At 42.2% G+C, this 25111-nt stretch overlaps 1 protein-coding gene across 1 annotated transcript; it reads left to right on the top strand.

Moving 5' to 3' along the window:
- On the top strand, nt 1-24181 carry LRRC31 (leucine rich repeat containing 31). Its single transcript, XM_059921991.1, is given in 12 exon segments — nt 1-183; nt 5685-5691; nt 5885-6028; nt 7771-7938; nt 10648-10701; nt 10704-10811; nt 11032-11199; nt 11991-12155; nt 14827-14994; nt 18662-18735; nt 18737-18830; nt 23850-24181. Coding segments are annotated over 12 exon segments (1665 nt in total).
- The last annotated feature ends 930 nt before the right edge of the window (nt 24182-25111 follow it).

Raw genomic sequence — 25111 nt, 5'->3', positions numbered from 1 at the left:
ATGAGTCAAACAGGGAACAAGAGTTCCTCACATGGAGAAACTAAACCCCAGACTTCATTTGTCAACAAATGCATCAGGGGGTCAAAATTCAGGTCCCCCAAAGCTGAAAACAGAAAAGAGAGCCATGACCTTAAAACAACTGATTTTCGACCCAGCGACGAGACACCAAAACCTAATGAGTCTGTTCTAAACATTTATTTTGTTAAATGCTTTAAATAATTTGCTCATTTTCCTTTTTTGTTTTGGCCATGCCACTCGGCTTGCGGGACACCAACCAGGGACTGAACCCGGGCCCCCAGCAGTGGCAGCGTGGAGTCCTAACCACTGGACCGCCAGAGAATTCCCCTCACTTTCCTTTTTTTTTTTTTTCACTTTCCTTTTAAATTATCAAAAGTAATATGTTGCAGAAAGGTTTAGAGAAAAATACCCTATTTCCTTTCATTCTAGCACAAAGGGTCATTTCTTCAAGATTCTTTTCAGCCTTTTATTCATATACATGCATTTATGGTCAACGAACCAGTCAAACACTGACTATCTGCTATGTGCCAGTCACTGTTATTAGAAGTACAGCCATGAAAAAGAGAACATTTACGTACATAAAGAACCAAAAGCAGATGTAATTTCTGTGTGATAAGTCATATGTAGACAAAGCAGGCTGAGGATACAGAGAATGACGGGCTGGGGGTGCTATTTTAGATGTGGTTGGAAGGAAGGAGTCTCTGATTTGGTGGCATTTGAGCTGAGATCTGAAAGTCAGCCACGTAGAATGAATGAAGCCAGCTACACAGGTATTTGTGGGAGTAGTTTTCCAGGCAAAGGGATGTGTAAATGCAAAGGCCCAAGATGGGAGTGAGCCTGGAGTGCTTGAGAGCAAGCCAGGAGGTTAGGCATGCTGAAGCAGGATGAGAGATGGAGAGAGGATGAGAGTAGTAGACCAGTCAGAGAGGTAGCTGGGGCCAAACGGACGTACTTTGTACAGTTATAAGAGCTTATAAAGCCCGCTTGATCTTACACGGAGCTGTGATCCTACTGAGACATATTATTATACTGCTCAGTTTTCATATTGTTACATGATGTTCATATGCCTAATTTTGACAGTGGCATAATATTCCATTACATGCCTATGCCATAATTACTTAAGTTCCTTTTCTGCCCTTTAGTGAATATCTTTGGCTTTCCCTCTCCCCTATTTTCTGCTTTACTCTGTTTCAGCTAATCAGCATAAATTCCCAGAACAGAGATTACAAATACAAGGGTTATGAAAATATTGCCAAATCTCTCTCTAAAGTTGTGTCATATACAATGCCGTCACTATATTATTAGATTAAATGTATTTTTAAAACACTTTAAACTTTTTATGCAAACATGTACAAAAGAAGAGAGAACAGTATGAGTCCCCATGACCACCTCCCTCTAACAATTACCAATCCATGGCCAATCTTGTTTCATTTATACTTACCCTCGTGTCCGTCAGATTATTTGCACCAAATGCCAAAAATACCATTTTACCTGTAAGCAGATTGAATGCATTTTTGGAAGTAGAAAATTAAGAAGTCTACCTTTAAAAGAAGGCAATCAGAAAGTCGTTGATATTTGTTCTAAAGTATGATTTGGAGCTTCAGGAACATGGTTAATGGATACCCATGACCATGATTCAATTAACCGTGCAAGGCCAGTCAGCTGGTTATCCCAGCGGGCAACACCATGCGTGGCTTCTCCATTTCCCTTTCTCCCCAAATCCAGTGGCCCCTGGAGTCACGTGAATTCTGTCCCCCAAACAGGTCTGGGACCTCATTCCTCCTCTCCGCTGCTGTCCTGGCTTTCATCGTCTCTTGCCTGCACCACTGCCGCAGCTTTCTCCCTGGTTTCTCTACTCCTGGTCTTGCTCTATGGCCAGCCTGTCCTCCACACTGCTACCGGGTGCTCTTTCCAAACCACAGATACTGTGGTGTCTCTCGCCGGTTTAAAATCCTTCACTGAGTCTTTCTTGCCTTGAAGAGAAAGTCTATACTCTCCAGCATGGTCTTCAAGGTGTTTGTGATCAGTTGAATATCTCTTCACAACCTCTGCCTTCCCCCCAGTCTTATGTTCATCCTCTACTCCTGACATTCTGACTCACTGTTTCCTGAACTGGCCACATTCCCCCGAAGTGGGTCCCTGTGCCTAGAAAGACCTTCCCTTGTGGCATCGTCCCTCTGCACCCCTCCCCCATTTATCCCTCCCTCATGTCCACCCACCTGGCTGACTTTCACTCACCCTTTAAGGTGCAATTTATCTACCACGTTCACCTGGAAGCTTCCCAAGACCCACCCACTGGACTTTGGACCCTCTGTGGCTTTCTTGTCTGTCTGCTCCATTAGACAGGTAGCTCCTTGGCAACAGGAACTTGTTACCTCGGTTCCCTGTACAGGATCACCCATGTTACAAACATGTAAAAATGTTTCATGAAAGCATTGGGATTCTTGGTTGTAAACAACGGAAACAAACCCCTACAGGTTTAGCTTGGAAAAGAACCTAATGAGAAGATACTGCTTGGCTCACAGAATCACCTGGAGAAGCAAGAGCTCGGTTCAGCAGTAAAGCAGCCAGAAAAGGCCCCGAATCACTCCATGGAGCTGCTTATGTGTGGTCACTTTGCACCCTCCATGGCGTGCCAGCCAACCTGCATCAGCTCTGACTCATCTGTTTTATATATTGAGGTGTGACATAAGATATTTTTTGAAGGAAGGGTTTTATAGATTTAAAAAAAAAGAAATATATGGTCTGTAAGGAGATGCCCGGGGGCCTCATAAATTGGTACTCATATTTATACTTAGGTGATTTGATAAAGATTTGTCATCTTGATTTATTTTGGTTATTGAGGAACTGTAAGACTAATATTCATTCATTCGTTCAGTTATTTGTTCATTCAACAAATGTTTACAAAGTACCTCTGATGTAAAAGGCATTGCAGAGTCCCATCTTCCTGGGAGGCCTCAGTAACTTTAAGTCACTATGCTCCTGAGAAATGAACCAGGCAGGAATTATAATTTCCATTTTATAGATGAGTAAACCAAGGCTCAAAGAAGTTAAGTGACTTGCTTACCTGATGGACCCATGAGTTGAACCAGGTTTTCCAGGTGTGCTGCCTTGGACTTGCCAATCATATAAATATTACAGAGCTCCCAAGTAAGATGTGGTCTGAGAAGAGATTCCTGAATCTGTCAACTGGTTGGTGGGTGGACCGCACCCCACCAGCCTGCAAATCTTGTAGCTGCTCAGCCTTGAGACCAAAGAAAAAGCCTGGAGACAACAGAGACGTCAGAGTTCATTGGTTAAGGGGCACCTTACACAAAGGTCCTGGAGCAACACTCCTTCCGTAGATGGCCGGCAGCGGACAGGACATGGCAATAACCTTCACTACTTGGTGGAGAAGGAGGCTACCATTTATAGGGGAACTGATGTCAGGTGGGCTCCTCAGTTACCACGGAAACCAGCAGCAGGGGCAGGGGGCAAGCACGCAGGCAGTTACTGATTAAGCCCTATAATTAAGAGGATTGGATAGTCATGTGAGTGAAGCAGGGCCTGGTGGAACAGGGGATGGACAGAGAGCAAGAGAACAGCCATCTTGAATGGCCTGACCATATATAGGCCATTGGTGGTGACCTCTGAGAAACAATTTATTTGGCTAGGCGAGTGTGGCAACCAGAATGTAGAGGGTTAACTGGTAACTGTGGTGAAGAAATGGGGTCAGCAAGTACAAACCGTTCTTTCCAAACATTTGACAGTAAAGGAAATGATTGACACAACAGTGGCTTGAGGAGAAAACAAAGAAAAAGAAGGTTTGGTGAGGCTGGAACTTGAGCACGATTGTAGGTTGAGCCTATGGAGATAAAAAGCTAAAAACCAAAAGAGAGAGCAATAAGATACAATGCAGAGAAAAAAAATTTTTTTTTTTAAATTTATTTTTGGCTGTGTTGGGTCTTCATTTCTGTGCGAGGGCTTTCTCTAGTTGCGGCGAGCGGGGGCCACTCCTCATCACGGTGCGCGGGCCTCTCACTATTGTGGCCTCTCTTGTTGCGGAGCACAGGCTCCAGACACACAGGCTCAGTAATTGTGGCTCACGGGCCCAGCTGCTCCGCGGCATGTGGGATCTTCCCAGACCAGGGCTCGAACCCGTGTCCCCTGGATTGGCAGGCAGATTCTCAACCACTGCGCCACCAGGGAAGCCCAAGAAAATTTTTTTAAGAACAAAAACTTTAAAAAGCACCTGCACATAATGGGCTTTGGAGCCGATTGCTCTGGGTTCAAATTCTGACTCTGCTGCTTACTACTTAACAGTCTCTCTGAGTCTCAGTTTCCAAAGCTATGAAATAGTGTAACTGTGACTCTTTTCATTAAGTTTACACAAAATGCCCTGTACTCACATCCTCCATCCACAACTCTCCTCACCCAAAATTAGCGTTGCCAGAAAAAATACACACAATATTTGGGACGTACTTTTACTAAACAATGATTCCTTGTTTACCTGAAGTTTAAGTTTAATCGGACGCGCTATTTTTATTTTTCCTAAATCTGGCAACCCTACCCAAAACATAATACCTTGTATCCAATGTACCATAATAAAAATTGAAGGCCAAAATGAAGAGGTAAACGGTAGGTGGATGATGCTGTCCCCTACTGGTAGAATGTGGCAACACCAACCGTCCCCGCAAAGATGTACAGCCTGTAGGTGGTTTTCTTAAAAATAGCAAGCCACCAAGAAAACAAAACAAAACAAAACAAAACAAAACAAAACAAAACAAAAATAGCAAGCCACCAGACACACTGTGGAGGAGAGGGGGAGTTTTTATTATCCTGCTAATATTTTAGTCTAAATTTACTACTACTGTAATGCCACTATCTTTTCATTTCCACTGGTACTAATATATTTCTTTTTTGCTATGTGGTTGTATACGCTTTGTCAGGGGTAGTAGAGTATTACTGCACATTCAGAACTTATGCTTTCCTATTGGATTCCGGTATACTCTTTGCATGTGTTTTAAACTGTACATCTTCACTTACAAAACCTCTTTAAAGTCACTGTCAGTACATGCCTATTCATTTTTCCTTACAAAAGTACAATGTGTTTCACATGTGTCTTAAATGTTGACACATGCAGTAGGTAAAGCCCTGGTACACAGTAGGCACTCAATAAAATTATAGCTTTTTATTTTTATTTATTTAACTTTTAAAAATTGTAGTGATATCATGTAGTGTGGTATTATTACAGTGGAACTTGGTAAGGGTGCCACATAAAAAGTCCCTAATGACGAGGACACATGAGGCTTTCTGAGTGTATTCTCTGGCAGGAGTTGAGGAAATACAAAAGCTCTCCCAGGGGCTACTCTCTCCGGATGTGTCAATTGAAGGGTCTAGGAAATGAGCAGCGAGTGCTTCACTCGCTCCCTTTATCCATCTGAAGCTCATCAGTGGTGACCGCAGTGCTTCCCCTTCCTCACCTGTCTGGTTAGGAAGCCAGGACCCGGGCATACCCCCAGCATTGCATTCACCAAAGATGTTTGTGCGTCCTTCCAGCAGCGCTGTCTTAAACGCTGTGCTAACAAGTTTACCTCTTTGTCCAGGAGCAAAGCTCCATCTACATGCAAGAAACCCAGGTCAGGCCACGAAAGAAAAGCCACTGAGTTCCTCAGGCTCCTTTGTAGGAAACGGGTCAGTGGAGCAGCAAGTGTTGAGCACCGACCGCAGGAACAGAGGTCAGGTTTTGTCCCCTTCTGAGGTGAGGTTTCACAAGGGACCAGTTCAGGGTTGTTGTCCGTCTTCTCACTTGTCTTATGGCGATCATTATGCATCTTTAATACACTCTGTCATTCACAGCAAATTCTTCTTTATTTTTATAATACAGCTAAGACTATCACTTCAGAAATGGAATTAAGATCCAGGATGGAGGAAAATGAGCCGTTCCTGCAGAAGCTGGGCAAAAACCCTGTTGACAAGTGTCTAGATTTGAACAACTGTAGACTAACAACAGCTGACGTGAGGGAGCCAGGTCTGTATGGAGTTGACCTTGCCCAGAGGCACAGAGGGCCTTTGGGCTGGGATGAGCAGGGAAAGCTCGGTCCTCACTTGGTAATCCGAGGTCTGCAGGGTGGCCCAGACAACTCAGGAAGTGCAGATGCAACGCTTTTTTTTTTTTTTAAACAAGTTAATTGATTCTTCCTCAAGCTTCAAAGATTTGAGCCGTGTTTAAGAGGGGGGTTGGTTTGTTTTTCCTGAGCAATTTTACCTCTCTACTGATTACCTCTAGCTCCCTGAAACATATCTGTTCCTGCACAGGATATAAACTCATCCATAAAACTGAGCCCTGCTGGGAATTTAAAGGGGCATCTTGTTGTTATCTGTGGAGTGAAAACTATCACTGCCAGCAATTATTGCTCACACCTTTTTACACAAAAGTGCAACTACTGTTTGTGACACTCTAGCAGGAGTTTGGTTGCAAAGAACCATCTCCCCAACACCCTGACACCACCTTTTTAAAAAACCCTCTTTTTTCAGATACCTTAAATCAAGTCTTTAATCAAATTAGGTGTGTCTACCAACAGAGGTATCAAAAGAACTGCGTTTTGAGTGAGGGGTCCTTGAGTATTTTAATTAAAATCCATGCCATTATATTTGAGACAGATCTCTTACGAGGGAGCTCTAACCATGCCTGTGATTCTCAAATGCCCATGTACATGTCAGAATCTCTTGCAGAACTTGTGGAAATGCAGGCACTTGAGTCCAACCCAAACCCACCGAATTGAAATCTTTGAGGGTGGGCCCCAGAAATCCTGTTTTTTTCCTTCTTAATATGTTCAATAGGCTTTCATACTTTATAAAGTTAGGATCATGGTGAACAAGATGAAGTTGCTAAAGTGCTTTGAATGCTAGTAGAAAGAAAACATATTTTTTGCCCCCTAAGCATGTTTTTAGAGTTTCTTTGGAATTATGGAAGGTCAGGGATTGCTATGCCTGTAACTCTAGAAGCTCACCATGCAGCGTCTGACTGCTGCCACTATTTTAACATTCAAGATAGATGTTTAAAAGCAAGCAAGCAAAGACACTTTCGCCCCTTGACTGGCATTTACATTCTTAAGTCTTGTTGCTGCAGGAGATAAATATGACCTTTGAGAATCTTGTTCACAGAGAGTAACTTCAATTTTCATGAGCAATGGAGGAGACTCAGAGAAGGTTCTGGTCAGGGTTTGTGCCAGTCTAAACCTGCACATGTTGGCCCATGTAGGTATAACAGGAACTTTGTAAGGTGGTGACTCCCAGGTGATCAAGATAAGAAAGAGAAGGTAACGGGCACCCTCAGTCTCAGCGGTCCTGCCAACGGAGTATTCCCCAGACCTTCAGCCTGAGGGTCCAATAGGACGACAGGGTGACGGGTGTCAGGGGGTTTTGCAAAATAAAAGGACCAGTATACACATTACAGTGACAGTGGTAGTAACAGTCCTAGCAGTGGAATTACAATTTCCACTACAATAAAGGAGTACTTATGAAATCTTATGGAAACACCACTGCATTTTCAGAGTGCAGTTATTTGGCGGAAATAGAAAACGTCCCAAGAAATAGGTAAAGTAAATGTCACAGTGTCTCCAGTTGTGCGGCTGAGAGATCCCTGCTTTGTGGAAAGTCAGCAAGTCCACCCTCCTTCTATCCTCTTACAGAGCAACAGGCAGTGGACCCTATTTACTACAAATCACAAATTACACACACAAATCTGTTTTTTCTTGTGTTCACTTCTAGTTGCTTTGCTGCCTTCTCTCCCAGACTTGGAAAAACTGGATATTTCCTGGAATGATTTCATAGGCAGAACCCTCCATTTACTCATGCAGCAAATGCATCTTGTCAGCAAGTTAAAAATTCTGAGGCTGGGTAGCTGCAGACTTACTGCTGATGATATTCGAGCACTGGGTATGATGAATGCTTCCCTTAAGAGATGGCTTCCCTGGAAGGATCTTTGCAACCCAAACCCTCAGGGGGGAATTATCTGGGTCACCACCCCCTCAGGTGCCCATGGACGAAGATGAGAGCGCTGCCTGTATATGATGTGATACTGTGTTGAGCACTTGTATACCTTCTAAGGAGCTGTGTAACCTGCACCTAGCATCGTGCTAAGCCCTGGGATAGAGAAGGGAACAGGCTGACCAAGCCTCTGTTCTCATGGAGTTTAAGTGGAGATAGTAACTGTAAAATGTGCTCACTTTGGGTCTGTTACCTCATCTGTAAATTAGAGGAGTTGGGATAGATAATAATTAAGTTCCTTTCCAATTCCAAAATAGTACTTCTCTCTTCTATTTTCCCATTCCCATTTTTAAAAAAATGATCAGAACAAGATTTTTCAATTAAAAGCAATGATTTAAATAGGACTAGAACCTCAATTAAGTTAGTTTATAGTATATCAAACATTGGATAACATAGAACATAAGATAAAATTTGTCATGCTACTAACCCAGCTGCTTTACTGGGTTATGAACGCTGGGTTATCTAGAATGCTTGCTGGTTTTAGATGCAATTAATACTTTTTCTGTCTTCTTTTTGTCTGAAGTTTCTTATTTCGATCATGTATTTTGATCATTTACATCTCTGCAAAGATTTCTGTAAAAGCAACAAAATTTATGCCAATGTCTTCTCTCTAATCCTTCCCTAGAAAATGGGGGCCAGCTGATGTTTCCTGGTTCACCCTTCCTATAGCTAAGGGAAAACGTTATACATCTCAGAGCTGGCCTGATCCTTTCAAATCCTAGTCCCACTTCTAATTCTCTTTGTGACCATGGACAAAATACTTAAACTTTCTGAGCCTCAGTTTTATTATCTCTGAAAAGGGGTGATATCCACCTCAAAAAAAATTATTGTGAGCATTAAATAATTTCTGTAAAGTACCTACTACGTGCTTGACACATAGTAGGCGCTCAATAATCGATAATTCTTTTTTTCGCTATTCCTTCATCCAAAATTACCTTTCTGTGGTTTTTCATGATCAGTTTAGCCCCACTGGTTAGCAGCTGGTTATCGTGTACCAGGTTCTCAAATTTAACATACTGTTACTCAGGCATGAAAAGAAGTATAGATTATTTTCTATGACTAATCTAATCTTTTTCATGATCCACCATCCTTAAGAAACCAGGAAGTGGAATTTCTGCCCTGGGACCCACTCTAAACTCATCTGGTCCAGGAGAGAGTCTGCACCCTTGTCACTAATGTTTTGTGTCCTTTCCCCTCTCCCTGAGATTTTATCCTCTTTGGAAGGCCTTCTGCATCCTCTCCACCAGGAGGGGCTTTCTTATCATCCATACTCTGCTTAGCCTTAATGGCAGATGGAGTATAAGGAGAATAAATGGTTTACTGATAAGAAAACATAAATCAGGAGGCATTTCAACATTATTACACCTGTTACAATTGCTTAGTGCAGGATTGCAAATGCCTAGGCCCTCCAGTGCCATATGCACTGCAGACAATCATGTACTCTTTCTCCCTGATCCTGGGGGATGCCTCAGGGCGATACATATCCACGCCCCTTTGACTGGCAATGGCATACAAAATGACACCTGTTTATCCCTGGCTTATGATATTATAACTCCTGGAGAATTTGCATTTTAACCTGGGGCTCCTGGACTCCAAAAACCTTAAACCATGGAATAAATAACCAGTGGCAGAAGTTCCAGTCCAGTAGTGGACGGTGGAAGAGAGGCTTCTGGACACAGTGGACCTTCCAACACTCTTAACTGGTGCTAAAATTGACTCCAGACATTGAGAAAGTACATTTGTCATGTGTGCGGCTCACCATTCTGTTCTGCCCCCAAAGCAGTGAAAATTATTCCTAAGGGCTGATCTCCCCACAATCCCCCTGTCCTCTCCCAGCTTCCGCTCTGTAGCCCTCAGATGTTTCCTGTGTGAAATGGTATCAGAAATGTCAAGTGTCACCCCCCCCCCACCCCGCACTGCCTCCTCCTCCACCCCAAGGTTGCATCACTGTTATGAGCTGCTGGTGCCTGATGCTCTCTTACTGGTTCCTCCCTGCCGTGGCTGGATCAGTTGTATGTGATATTCTTGATGTCAAAGTGAGCTTTTCCTCTGTGGTGGCCAGTGCCCTGCTTTGCTTCTACCTCTGGCCAATCTTCCTCTGGCCAAAATATAAACAGTGGTTATGCTGGGGAATAGTATTATGGGTGATTTAAATCTTCTTCATGTTTTATTTATTTTCTAAGTCTTTTACACTTCTGCCTCTGGCCAAGCTTTCAGCAATGCTGATCCCCGGAGAAGGTGGTTGAGAGAAAGTAGACGGACTGGTAGAAATATTTACTACCATAAAAACAATTCGGTAAAACCACCCCTACTAACAGGTGGATTTTTTTTTTTTTTTTTTTTTTTAACACCATGTTTGCTTACGAGCATGGCTTCAGAACTCTGGAGGTACTAGACTTGCTGTGCCTGTACATGTAGAAGCTCACCCTGCTGGGAGTGGGCAAGAACTGGGTCCTTTTCTCCTCCCTGTTCCCTGGCATCTAACCAGTAGCTGGCCCGGCTTCAATACTCCGTAAACAATGGCTGTATTGATTTTGAAATGAATTCCCTGCCTTGCGGATTAGCGATCAACCTGATCTTTGGGCCATTTTGTAACAGGAGAAGCACTTAAAGCGCTGCCTGAACTTGAGTTGAATTTGTCCTGGAACAGTAAATTGGAGGAAACTTGCCTCTGATCCTCCAGACATTCCGAGAAGGAAGCAAGATACAAATGCTTGAGCTTGTGGACTGTGCCCTCACGTCAGAAGATGCGGCGTTTGTGGGTAAGTGGAATTTGGAAGAGTCCTTCCCAGGAAAAAAATGTGAAGGCACCCATGATTGGATAGCTTGGAAATCAACGTTGGCTGTGTTTTCTCGCACCCTGAATTGAAAGAGTGGTTCACTATATCCCAGGTCACATGAAGATGTACCTCCCTCCTGCCTGCCCCAACTTTCACACCCTGCATCTTTACTGAGTTGTCCTTTAGATTTCCTTCCTTCCAGGTCAGTTGCTCCTTAGGCTGCAAAACCTTGAAGTACTTGATCTTTCTATTAACAGAAACATCGATGGCAGTCTCAACAGTATTGCTCAGGGATTAAAAAGTACCCTAAATCTGAAAGCCTTGAAGTTACATTCATGTGGATTATCACAAAAGAGTGTCAAACTACTGGGTGAGTTAGCAATGGCTAAAGTTTCTATATAACTTTATATTATACGGAAGTTTTAAGCTGTTAGGAAATACAACAAAATATAAACAGTGGTTATGTTGGGGAATAAGATTGTGGGTGATTTAAATCTTCATGTTTTATTGATTTTCTAAGTCTTTTACAGTGAGCATATACTTTCATGATTACAAAAATAATCTTTTAAAACGGCTGATTCTGAAAATGCCAGGATATTTTAGGTCGGAGAGAGACACTGTGCAAAATAAGTGTGCTACTAAAGCTGTCCATTTTTCTCTTACTTTTGAAAATGCCAGCATTATTTTACGCTTAGTAGTAGGAAGGAATTGGTATTGATAAAAAGAACAGCTTCAGTGACATCTGTAGTTAAAATTTACTCTGCTATAGAGTATCCACATTAAAGAATAGGAAATGAAATGTGTTTCTATCCCTTCAACTTCTAGAGCCTGTGAAATCCTTCTCCCTGGCAGTTTGAATAAGTCTAGAATGCTATGACAGCACCAGTGCTCAAGGATAGTAGGGGAAGATTCATTAGTTGAAAGATTTTGATCAAAACCATTGACGATCAATGCAGATCACAGGGAGTGTGTATTTGAAGCCACTGTCAGGTCCGAAGGGGTAGATGGTACAAAGTGGACAGTTATCCCACTTTCTGGGCTTTTGTCAACATAGTGTACATATTGTCTCAGTCTCCCCTCTCCACACCTGCCCCCTCTCCTGCTCCACTCCTGCCGACCGCCTTGTAATATGTCAGAATGGGGTTCTGACCTTCTTTGTAGATGCTGCTTTTAGATACTTGTGTGAGCAGAGGACACTAGACCTTTCCTGCAACAAGGAGATGAGTGGAGGGTTTGAAGACTCCCCGGGGCTGGCCACGCTCAAGCACGTGGAGGGGCTGGATCTTCACCTGTGCTCACTGACGGTCGACGACATGGTGTCACTGAGTAGGTACCGCAGAGCCTAGGGAGGACTCCTGGAACCTTGGCATGTGTTTGCAAACCTGGCAAATTTGAGATGTGCTGTTTATGAAGTTACCGGAAGGATCACATCATAAAAGTTTTGTGAATGCCCCAATATAGTATTCGGCAAATATTAAGTGCCCAGTAATTGTTAGTGAATCTAAACTCCTCCTATACACATCTGTAAAGGATAGATGTGGCGCTTGAGGGAGAAAATTTTGAATTTATGTGGCTGTTTAGAAATGAATCTGCTACTGTCACAAAGTGTATTACAAATAGGGATGTAGAAGGAAAGCCAAAACGAAGGGTGTTGAGTCTTTCTCGCTAATCAAGTGAAGCCGAGGCACTTAGATACAAATGAAGTTACAGAAAGTCAGTGGGACGGTGCATAACGGGTGTACATTACAACTTTAGGTCACTACGCTTACTTTCCTACCACAGACATAGTCCTGTAATCTGTAATGTATACGTGCAGTTTCCCCTAACAAACAGCAAGCATACTCTTGAGATTAAAGGTTTTATTCCGCCTGCAGCCACAATAAACCTTCAGAATGCATCCAGACTCTGACCATGGCTTACCATTGAGACCTCTACTACCCTGGTCCAGCCCACTGTCACCTCATGCCTAGATTATTGCAGGAGTCCAGATGGTTTTCCTGCTCCTCTGTCACTCTGACTGCATTCTCTGTTCCTTCCCCCCGTTGACTACTCCCGCCACAGCATGTGTGCAGACGTTCACGCAGACCAGCCATGCTCTGCTCTCCCTCCGTACTACCGGCTCCTCCTGAGCAGGGATGGGGTTTTTTTTTCAGTATCTCTCTGTTGCTTATGCACAGGGTCTGGCACATAGTTGGCAGCCAGTAAATGCTTGTTGAGAATGTGATTGATTGAATGAATGAATCAATAAAGAATGAGAAAAAGAATCTTTTGTTGTTGTTTTTAGTACAATTGGGGGAGAAAAACAGTAAAAATAGGTCTTTAGGTCTAATATTGATTTTTAGCCCTGCTAAGTTATTTCTTAGACTCTTATCCCTCAACTGGGGAAAATGAGAAGAGTTCAAGGCTTTCATGAAGATTTTAAAGTAGTAAACAATCCCTTTCTGAGCTCCAGGTGGAGACCGTGAGGTGTCACCATCCCCTTTTCCTTATGAATGTCGTACCTGTGGAGACACTCCTGAATTACCAGTGCACCAGATTCCAACTAATGAATTTCCCCTGCTACAACTGTGTAACATGAACGTCCTGTCTCATCTTATTGCTCAGGGGAAGATTAAAGTGCTAGAGGATCTGAATTGTTAACGCTAGTACAACAGAGGGATTAGCCTCTCTTACCTAGATCTGCAGCCACGAACACGGGTAAATGGCCCCAGAAGGGTAATGGTTATTTAAAAACTGTAGTGAATTGCATTGTTCTCCTGCTTAATTTTGAAAAGATGGAATTGAAAATACATCCTGTTTATACCTTATGATGTTAAAGAATTGAACATTCTTTTATCTGATCATTCTCGACAGCTCCAAAGGAATGGAATTAGAGGTCATTTGGCCAACAACGTTTGATTGATCATCTAATTGTTCAAGGCGCTGTGCTGTAGGCTGAGGGAATTCACAGGCAGGAGCTTCAGTCTGGTGGGGGCAGTAATAAACCAAATACGTGGTGAAGTACAAGGTGCTGGGGGCGTTAGAAGAGGGAGACACCACAGCAAGTACCTGCCCTTTTTTCCTTCCCTTCCCCTTCCTTTCTCCTGTCCTTCCCTCCTTCCACTAACATTTGTGCCTCTGATTTCCAGGCTCTGAGGCACACTCTGGGCACGAAGCAGCCCCTACACACAGAGCTCACCTTTGGGGAGGGAGGGCAGAAGACAAACACATACACAAACAAATCACGTAATGGGGGGTGCTGGGAGGAAAAGAAAATAGGGAGATGTAATAGTGACCAAAGGGTTACTGTGGCTTTGGTGGCCCTGGAAGACTCTGAGGAGGTGAGCCAGCCCCACAGAGATCCCAGGATACTGCATTTCCCACATTGGAAAGAACTAGGGCAAAGGTCTGGAAGCAGGAAAAGCAGCAGAAAGATAGCAAAGCAGGGGTAACTCCTGGCACAGCAAGGGCCTTCAGGACCCCGTTCCAGTGCTGTTAGCCACAGATATCTGTTCTGATTTCTTGATTTCATTGCCTTTCTAGTACTTCTGACTTATAGTCTGAGAAAAGAATGATCGTATCAAACATTAATTGAGTAGTTAGTGTGTGCCAGGCACTGTACCAGGCACTTTACATATACCAAGTCGTTTTATCTTCCCATTGCCTCTGTGAAGTAGTATTGTTATTCTTCTTGAGAAAACTGAGGTTCAGAGAAGTTAAGTAACTTGTCCGAAACCACACAGTTCTTTAGTAGCAAATCCAGGATTAGAACCACCAGTTCTGTCTCCAAAGTCTTTGCTCTTAACTTCTAGCCTTGAGAGAGGCTTGGAGAAGAGCCCAAGCTGCATACTGGGAAGAATGGCTGGTGTGTATGTTGTGTGTAATTGTGTGTAAGGCAGGGCAGGGGTCAGAGAGGGAAGAGCTCTGCTTGCTGATCAAGAAGACTGTGGGACCCAAACACCCTGAAGACCCTTTGCGAGATACTGCCTAAAACATGTCACTGTTGATGTTTTAATAGCCCAGGTTATCCCTTTTCTCTCGAGTTTTCAAGAATTGGATTTATCTGCCAACAGAAAGATGGGCAGCTCTTCTGAAAACCTACTCAGCAGGCTCTGATTTTTACCAGCATTGAAGTCATTGTTAATCAACAACTGTGCTTTGGAAAGTGAGACTTTTACTGCCCTGGGTAAGAGCATTCCCCAAATCCCTGCAGGCACTGGTACCATAACATCTGAGAGGGGAGGCCTCTCTTTGCCTACAAATGAATTTCATTCCAAGGCTCAGCTGTAGGCAAAGTATTAATTTGTCTTTCTTTCAGGAAATATGCTCTCTTAAAAGTGACTTTCAAAGCCACATGAATGATTTCTGGCATTGTAAATTTAACAGTTAAAATTTAAAGTGTACACAGTTGGCCCTTTGTAACCATGGGTTCCAAATCCGTGGATTCAACTGACAGCAAATCGAAAATATTTGGAAAACAATTTCCGGAAAGTTCCAAAAAGCAAAACTTGAATTTGTCTCATTCAGGCAACAATTTACACAGATAGCATTTACATTGTAATAGGTATTATAGGTAATCTAGAGTTGATTTAAAGTATATGGGAGGATGTGCATAGGTTATACACAAATACTGTGCCATTTTTTTAAAAAGATTTTTAAAAATTAATTTATTTATTTATTTTTGTCTGTGTTGGGTCTTCGTTTCTGTGCGAGGGCTTTCTCTAGTTGCGGCGAGCGGGGGCCACTCTTCATCGCGGTGCGCGGGCCTCTCACTATCGCGGCCTCTCTTGTCGCGGAGCACAGGCTCCAGACGCGCAGGCTCAGCAGTTGTGGCTCACGGACCCAGTTGCTCCGCGGCATGTGGGATCCTCCCAGACCAGGGCTCGAACCCGTGTCTCCTGCATTGGCAGGCAGAGTCTCAACCACTGCACCACCAGGGAAGCCCCCTGTGCCATTTTATATAAGGGACCTGAGCTTCCATGGATTTTGGTGTCTGCAGGGTGTCCTGGAAACAATGCCCCTGTGGATACGGAGGGACGGCTGTATAACCAGCTCTGAAGGCTCATATTCCTGGTAACTTGTACAGTATAATTTGGAATTGCTGGAAAGGGAGGCAGTTACTAGTGTGTGAGCCTAGCTGGCTGCTAGCACCTAGTCCCAGCAGGGTTTGTCGTCTCTCTCAGGAATCTCGGCGTGCCTGAAGACCATGGATACAGCCCGGCCTACATCAAGGATTTACTAAATCTGACATTTCTGCCTATGCCGGGGCAAGGGCACTCTCTGCGAGTAGAGGGAGACATTTTGAGGCAAAGGGACTTTGCCCAGTTTTCCCAAATATACCACCCAGGCATCTAGCACTTTGAGCACATAGTGTCAGGGCTCCTCAACCACCTCCAGCTTCAGTGATTCCCTGGAGGGACTCACAGATCTCACTGCTGAGATTTATTACTACAAAGGGATACAAAGCAAAATCAGCCAAGGGAAACATGCATGGGGCAGAGTCCAGAGGAAACCAGGCCCAAGCTTCCAAGATTCCTTTCCCGGCAGAGTCACAAGGACGCGCTCCGTTCCTGCAGCATGTTGTGACGACATGGTCTGAAATGGTCCCCGGGGAGGCTCTCCTGAACCTGCAAGTCCAGGGTTTTTAGTGGGGCTTGGTCATGCAGGCACCCTCTACGAAGCACATACCAAAATTCCAGGCTCACAGAAGGAAAGCTAGTGTTCAGCAGAAATCATCTTTAATTAATTAATTTATTTATTTATTTTGGCTGTGTTGGGTCTTCGTCTCTGTGTGAGGGCTTTCTCTAGTTGCAGCAAGCGGGGGCCACTCTTCATCGCGGTGCGCGGGCCTCTCACTATCGCGGCCTCTCTTGTTGCGGAGCACAGGCTCCAGACACGCAGGCTCAGTAGTTGTGGCTCAAAGGTCTAGTTGCTCCGTGGCATGTGGGACCTTCCCAGACCAGGGCTCGAACCCGTGTCCCCTGCATTGGCAGGCAGATTCTCAACCACTGCGCCACCAGGGAAGCCCCCTAAATCATCTTACTTGTACACAAACACTGTAGGCACAGCGAACCACCCTTGTAAGTTAGGGAATGGTGACAACACTTCCAAATTCCAAGTTCCCAGACGTCAGCCAAGGGCCGACCTTGCCAGCAGGACTTTGTAGGGATAGTGGTCTCAGGCCTGCTAGGTTAACTCTATTTTGTACACATGCACAAGACTAGTGTGGTTGGATTCTGGTGCTTCCTGGGTAACAGTGAAAACAGAGCCCTTCTCTCTGACCTTCCCTCAAGGGTTATGTCTGTTGACACTCCCTTAAAAATGAATTGTCCTATGGACCCGACAGGGCTATTATTAATGAAATAAATGCATTCTATTAATAAAAAATAACAAGTAGTTATTTATTAATATCTGTCAATAAAAATAAGTACATATAATTTATCCCAAATTCTAAGAACTCTCTATTTAGGGTACTCTTGCTCTTATTTTCAGCCCAAGTATTCTGTTCGACACACAGGGTCTTGGTCCTTGCCATGTACTGCTCCCAGCCCTCCCCCAGCACTGCTCATCTCATTGGCCACGTGTCTGCCAGGCAAAGTTATGATGATCAGAAGGTTAGGTGTATTAAATTCATTTTTTACTTAAGATATTTTCAACTTATCGGGACGTAACCCCACCATAAGTCAAGGGAGACCTGTTTAATTCAATTTGAATTAAGAAGTAAATCAACAATAAAAAAAAAAGAAGTAAATCAATTAAGTACATATTTCTCTATATCACTTTGAGAAAAGAAAGTTCAATTTCTTATTGATAGGTCTCTGTACCATAGGAGTGGGAGGGTGCTCTTGTTAGATATTATAAAAAGAATATATATCTACCCCTCAAACATATATTATTTTTTAGAAAGAAGGCAGAAGAGTTTAAAATGTAATTAATGGCTATACCTCGTGGATAAGTTGCTCTGGTTAATTTTAATGTTAGGGGAAACCGAGAACTAAGCAGAAAATCTTTGAATTTCCTTTAAAAATCTTTCCAGTATACACTATCTCCCTTCTTTGTCTCTGTTAACTGCAGTTAAGTAAACACAAATACATTTTGGTGTTTCAGAGTTCTAGGGAGGTTTGGCCTTGTCTCTGAATTTCAACAGCGACCAGGACATGTAAAACCAGGACACACTCTGGAAATCGTGACAAGCTGTGAAAACTGTTCGTCTCTTTCTCCCTCTTAAATGTGAAGTGAAGGAAAGAAATCTCAGTCAATAGTGAATTCCATTTAATCAAGTTTTTAAATTATTTATTTATTTATTTATTGGCTGCGTTGGGTCTTCGTTGCTGCACGTGGGCTTTCTCTAGTTGCGGTGAGCTGGGGCTACTCTTTGTTGCGGTGCGCGGGCTTCTCATCGCGGTGGCTTGTCGTTGCGGAGCACGGGCTCTAGGCGCACAGGCTTCAGTAGTTGTGGCACGAGGGCTCAGTGGTTATGGCTCCCAGGCTCTAGAGCGCAGGCTCAGTAGTTGTGGCGCACGGGCTTAGTTGCTCCGTGGCATATAGGATCTTCCTGGACCAGGGTTCGAACCCACATCCCCTGCATTGGCAGACAGATTCTTAACCACTGCGCCACCAGGGAAGTCCCCATTTAATCAAGTTTTACTTTTCTGAAGTTTCCAACATTTCTCCCAAATAAAAATAGACAACATAAACTGAGGCCATGAATTTCAGGCAGGAGAAACGGTCTCTACAACTGTCTTAACGTCACTGATAGTAATATGTTGCCCTAGCCTAGGTTCCTCAGATTCAAGGCTTATGACCTCTAAGGAAACCTAAATTATTGCTATTCTTATCGCTGTCAATTTCAGCTGAAGCCTCCATTCACCTCCCTGCTCTGGAAATAGTCAACCTTTCTTGGAATAAGTGTGTTGGCAGCAACCTAAAAGCTGCTCCTGGAAACGCTAAAGCTTTCAACATCCCTTCAGGTGCTGAGGCCGAGCAGCTGTTCCCTGGTGACAGAGGACGTGGCTCTTCTGGGTTTTACCTACTGGTTCCATCCAAAGCAGTCCTGGCACTCAGGGCCCAGCGTGCCTGCCCTGCCAGTCCAGAGGAAGGGAGGCGGAGAAGGCAGCGAGGCCTGGAGCTAAGCCCTCTGTGCAGCTTTCCTGCTCCCTGACATCTGCTTAGGAGAGAGCTGGTTGAAACAGATAAGGGCAATTCTAAAACCAAAAAGACAGTGGAGAGTGTTTCATAAAAGGAGATGGAGGAATTTCCCTGGCAGTTCAGTGGTTAGGACTCCATGCTTTCACTCCCGGGGGCGAGGGTTCGACCCCTGGTTGGGGAACTAAGATCCCGCAAGCCACAAGGTGCGGCCAAACATTAAAAAAAAAGAAGAAGAAGAAAAAAAAAGGAGATAGACATAGATATGGTGGTCGAAGAAGAAGGATTACCTGATGTAGAATAGAAAGTTGGAACACTGGATGTGGATGGGTGAGGCTCCTTGTCCTTGAGAGGTGTGTGCATGTGTGGATTGTGTTTACGCCTATACCCACCTTGGCTCAGCTGGGTGCAGTTTTCTGTGTTCACCTACTGTTTCCTGTGGATAAATTATGCATAAGCAAACAAGAAATTTGTGTTATGCTCACACTGTTCTCTGATATTTCAATCTAGTTGGAACAGATATGTGTTTTCAAAACAAGTGTTATGGCCAAACACTGTAATTAGAAGATGTGGACAAATCATTGTGATTTTCTTTTGCATTTCCCTAATGACTAATGATGGTGAGCATATTTTTATGTGTTTGTTTATGTGTTTATCTGTGTTTATCTGTAAACTGTATATATACCTTGGTGAAGTGTCTGTTCTAATCTTTTGCCTAATTTAAAAAACTGGATAGTTTGTTTTCTTAATGAGAGTTCTTTAGATTTTCTGGATACAAGTCTTTTATCAGATCTATAACTTGCAAATATTTTCTCTCAGTCTGTAACTTGTCTTCTCATCCCCTTAACAGTATCTTTTGCCTAGCACGACTTTCAGTTTGGTTATTTTTTTAAATATTTATTTATTTGGCTGTGCCGGGTTTTAGTTGCGGCATGCGGGATCTTCATTGCAGCGTGAGGGAGCTTTTAGTGTGGCATGCTGGATCTAGTTCCCTGACCAGGGATCAAACCTGGCCCACTGCATTGGGAGTGCGGAGTCTTAACCGCTGGACCACCAGGGAAGTCCCAAGACTTTCAGTTTTGATAAATATCTATTTATCTATTTGCTAATTTGATGGATAGAGCTTTCTGTGTTGCATCTTAGAACTTTTTGCAAAACCCAAGTTCTCAAGGATTTTCCTAGGTTTTCTTCTAAAAGGTTTACATTTACATTTTACATTTTGACTTATTATCCATTTTGAGTATTTTTGTACAAGGCGTGAGATATGGGCTGAAAATCTTTTTGCGTATGACAGCTCAATTATTCAGGCACCATTAGTTGAAAAGGCTCATTGAATTGCCTTTGCATTTTTGTCAGAAATCAACTGGCCAGTTTGTGAGGGTCTATTTTTGGTCTGTTCTGTTCCATTGGTCTATGCATCTATTCTTTTACTGATACCATACTGTCTTGATTACTAAAGCTTTATAGTAAGCCTTGAAATCAGGTAGCATGGGCATTCTGACTTTGTTCTTCTTTTTCAAAATCATTTTGGTTATTCTAGTTCCTTGACATTTCCATATAAATTTTAGCATCAGCTAGTCAATATCTACAAAAAATCCCGCTGGAATTTTGATTGGGATTGCATTGAATCTATAGGTAAATTCAGGAATTCAGGAAAATTCAGGAAATGACATCTTAACTATATTGAGCACTCCCATCCATGAACACAGTATATCTCTCTTTTTATGTAGGTCCTCTTTGATTTATTTCATTGGTGTTTTGTAGTTTCTACCATGCAGATCCTGCATATATTTTGTTAAATTTATATCTAAGTATTTAATTTTTTGGTGCTATTATAAACAGTACTGGTTTCTAAATTTTGATTCCCAATTGGTCATTGCTAGTATGTAGAAATACAATTGATTTTCATATATTGACATTTTATACTGAGGCCTTGCTAAACTCATCTATTAGTTCTATGAGATTTTTGGTAGATGCTGTAGGATTTTCTACATAGGCAATCATGTCATCTATAATTAGAGTCAGCTTTATTTCATCCTGTCCAGTCTCTATACCTTTTATTTCTTTTTCTTGGTTATTTAACTGGCTAGGATTTCCAGTAGATGTTGAATGAGGTGAGAGCAGACATCCCTGCCTTGTTCTCAATATTGGGGGGAAAGCACTCAGTCTTTCCCATTAAGTATAATGTTAGCTATAGGTTTTTGTTTGTGTTTTGTAGATGTGCCCTTTATCAGGTAAAGGAATCCTAATCTGGCTAGATTTCTTATAATGAATTGAAGATATTTTGTTGAGGATGTTTGTGGCTGTGTTCATGAGAGATAATTGCCTAATAGTTTTTTTGTAATATCTTTGTCTGGCTTTGGTATCAGGGTAATAATGACCTCAGAAAATGAGTTGGCAAGTGTTCCTGCTTCTTCTATTTACTGGAAAGATTTTGTAGAATTGGTATTATTTTCTCATTAACTTGAAACTTCATAGAATTGACCACTGAACTTGTCTAAACTTGGAGTTTTCTTTGTGAGAAGTTTTCAACTACAAATTCAGTTTTAAAAATAGATATAGCACCATTCAGGCTATCTCTTTCTTCTTGAGTTTTGGTACTTTGTGTCTTCCAAGGAATTGACCCATTTTACTTAGGTCGAATTTATGGAAATAAAGTTGTTTTCTTATAATCCTGTTAATGTCTGCTAATCACTCTGACTACTTCTTCTGTGATCTCTTTCCTCTTCAACCACCTGCTGCAGAAAATTCTCTGCTTTTAAAGGGCTCCTGTGAGTAGGTTAACCCCGCTTGGGTCTGCGTTTCTTAAACTCAGGTGTGCCATGTAATATAACCCAATCATGGGAACCCATCATATACACAGTCCTAGGAATTAGGGTTGAAATCTTGGGGTCACCTTAGAATTCTGATTACCACAAGAGGTTTATCAATATTATCAATCTTCTCAAAGAGTAAGCCTTTGGTTTGTTTTGTTTTCCTGAACTGGATACCATTAAACATATTTAAATTATTTCATTTAAAGTTATTAAAATTTGCTTCTTCCATTTTTAATTTTTTTGGTCTGCATCATATTTTATTAATCATAGCTCCAGCCATTATATATTGTTTCTTAATTTTTACTACTAGGTTTTCTTCCTCAGGTCAAATTTATACTTTTACATTTTTTCAAGAGTATTTTTTCCTTCTTTCAATTTTTAGTCAATAACAAGTATTGCTGTGTGTGGCTTTAAACATTGCCACTTAACTGTTTTGATTATTTCTAATAGAAACTTTAAGAATTTGTTAATCACTAGTAGTTTGTGTTTTATTCTTTCGTAAAGAACAGCATTGGTTTTTTCATATAGTAAGCTACAAAAATAGTATTTTCATGACCTATGATACTATTACCCAGATTTTAAAAAATATAACGCACATAAAATACTAAAATATAATAAATAGAGTACTCACATCATTGGAAAATTCAAATAGTATAGGAAAGGTAAAACAATGTCTGAGATTTGCTTTAAAATACTAAAAAAACAAACAAACAAAAAGTAGGGGAAGGGGACTGGATGAGCCAAGATCAGTGTAATGAAAATAGCGTTGAAGCTGATTGATGGGAAGATGGGAGTTCTCACTCCTATTCCATCTACTTTTTATATGTTTGAAAATGTCTGTAACAGAAAACTTTCTAAAGGGAAAAAGCATGCACATTATCTTTAACACTTAGCTAGGTCCTGAGAACATGGTGAGTAATGTTCCAAGACAGAAAGATAGGAAGGGACACGATCAACATGAACACCTAGGGACCAAATGCAGCTGTTGAGTGTCCTGACTGGGATGATGAAAATGATGGGGACGGAGCATCCCACTTGGTGTGGAAGCCATGATGTCTAAGGAATGATTGAAGGACCAGGGCGTGTTTAGGCCTACAGGGGGGACATTTGAGGGGACCTGACTGTTGTCCAACACTGCATGGTTGGCACGAGGAAGGTTCCCAGCAGGAACCAGCAGGCTGAGGTGGGCAGTGGGGAAAGTCAGATAGGGCCTAGAGGCATGGTTTCCTCCCGCTGAGAGTTGCTTCCCTCTGCTGGGGCAACCTGAAGAGGGACTTCTGGCAGAGTTGGGCTGGTCCCCAGTAGAGAAGCTGTGAGAGGGATTTCTCTCTGATCATCGATCAGGTTGAATGAGGAGCCTTCCAAGGTCCCTTCCAACTCTGAGATTCTACACATCTCATCTCTGTAATCCATTCCTGTTTTGGGCTGAAAAGGGAAGCATGTCCTGTCTGCTTTGGCTGTCTCTCCTAGCTCCTTTTCTTGGCTTCATCATTAACTGTTATTTATTGAGAGCCATTTTGGGTAGTACTGTGATATGTGCTATTCAAAGGAAGACTTGATCCATGTATTAAAGTCTCTAATTGACCCATGAATTAGAAATTATCCAAGCATATTTTGCCCATGGAAAGTGCTCGATTAAATAACTGTTGAATGAAGAATGAATAAGCAATGAATAATTAAACAGCATTAAACAGCAAGAAAACTATTCAGAAATGGTCCTGAGTTAAAGCCAGTGAGCCATGACTCTTCACCTTTAATTAGAGAAAGTCTGCAGTAAGAGTTGGGACTCCAGTGTAGCAGAGAGCAGGAACTTGACAAAAAAGACACTCTTTGGTATGGGATTTGGAAAGAGAAAGAAAAATCCATTTTCAAGCTGTACATGAAATGCAGAGGGGAAATTTGTTACAAGAGTAATTTCAGATGCCCTGAATAAAACTGCTAGCTAATAACATTTCATTACTAAGTATCACTCTTGTCATTACGAATCCTGGAGCTACTGTGTTGTGTTATTGGAAGTGGGAAATGGTCACACTAGAAAGTATCCTTGGCTTTTAGCATTTAGAGTGATTTTGTTTTTCAGCATCGGTAATCCAGACAGGTCACCTGGCCAGGCTGCGGAAGCTGGACCTGAGCTATAATGACAGCATCTGTGATGCAGAATGGACGATCTTCTGCCAAAACCTGTGGCTCCTCAAAGAGTTAACCGAGCTGGATATTAGCCTTCAGCCATCAGCTTTTTGGGAGTGTGGACAATGGTTTAGACACTTGTTATGTGCCGTGACCAAACTTCCTGAGATCACCGAGATAGGAATGAAGAGGTGGGTCCTCCCAGCCTCACAGGAGGAAGAACTAGAAAGCTTTGACCAAGATCACAGAAGCAGCATTCACTTTGACCATGGTGGGTTTCAGTAAGCTGACTTCTCGAGGCTCAACTAAGCTACACACCATCCTAAGGGGGAAGAAAAGAACAAGAGTGAATCCTGGTGAAATCAAGGAGTACCAGCTTCTGGGCTGTTTGGTGGGATTTACAGTACAAAAGCTTTGTAAATATATATTGTCTATAATAATCTAATGTGAGCATGTCTTTATCCTCTATTTTATAAAACAAGAATGACATTTTTCAATGGATTTTCATTTGTTTTGATATATAGTTAGTTCACTTACTGTTTAGAAGCCCTGACAAAACCGCTTAGATTCTGGTACTGCATCTCCTTTTTTCTTGCCCTGGAATTTTCTGGCCTCTCTTTTCCTAAATATTTTAAATATAAGGGTGTGTGTTTATGAGCATGTGCGTGTGTGTGTGAAATTCTAATGTGAAAGGCACTAACTGTGGAACATTTTCATGTTATCTTTACCATTATATGTATCTTAATGTGGTCCACTCACATTTTTATCAGAAAGTATTCCTTTCAGTGGTTTATTATTTTATGTTCTCTTGGCTTTTATCTCAGATATAAACCATGAACACTAATAATGGCCACTGACATACAAATCTTCATTAAAAGTGGTCGAAAATTCAAAACCCAGTATCAAAAAATACCTTGTTAAAATAAAGTAAAATATTTTGTTGCTAAAATAAACAAATTAACATATTACCTCTGAGCATTTCCTTGACATGGAATTTGCCACATAAAACCTACTTAACTCATTAAGGTTTCTGTGCTGCTCTAAGTGATTTTTGGAATTTTTTATTTTTCTCTTACTAGAGCATGAAATTCACTGCATGGCAGAAGGGTCTGTTCACACACTTCTATTCTGATATGCTCCAGTCAAGTTAGGTTTTGCTTTCTTCTTGCTACGCTAATAATTCTTATTGCAATCATTGTTTGAAAGACACGTAGA

Source organism: Balaenoptera ricei, chromosome 4 (assembly GCF_028023285.1).
Source record: "Balaenoptera ricei isolate mBalRic1 chromosome 4, mBalRic1.hap2, whole genome shotgun sequence".
Classification (NCBI taxonomy): Eukaryota; Metazoa; Chordata; class Mammalia; order Artiodactyla; family Balaenopteridae; genus Balaenoptera; species Balaenoptera ricei.
Note: the sequence above shows the minus strand (reverse complement) of the source record. Positions and strands in the feature narration are given on the sequence as shown.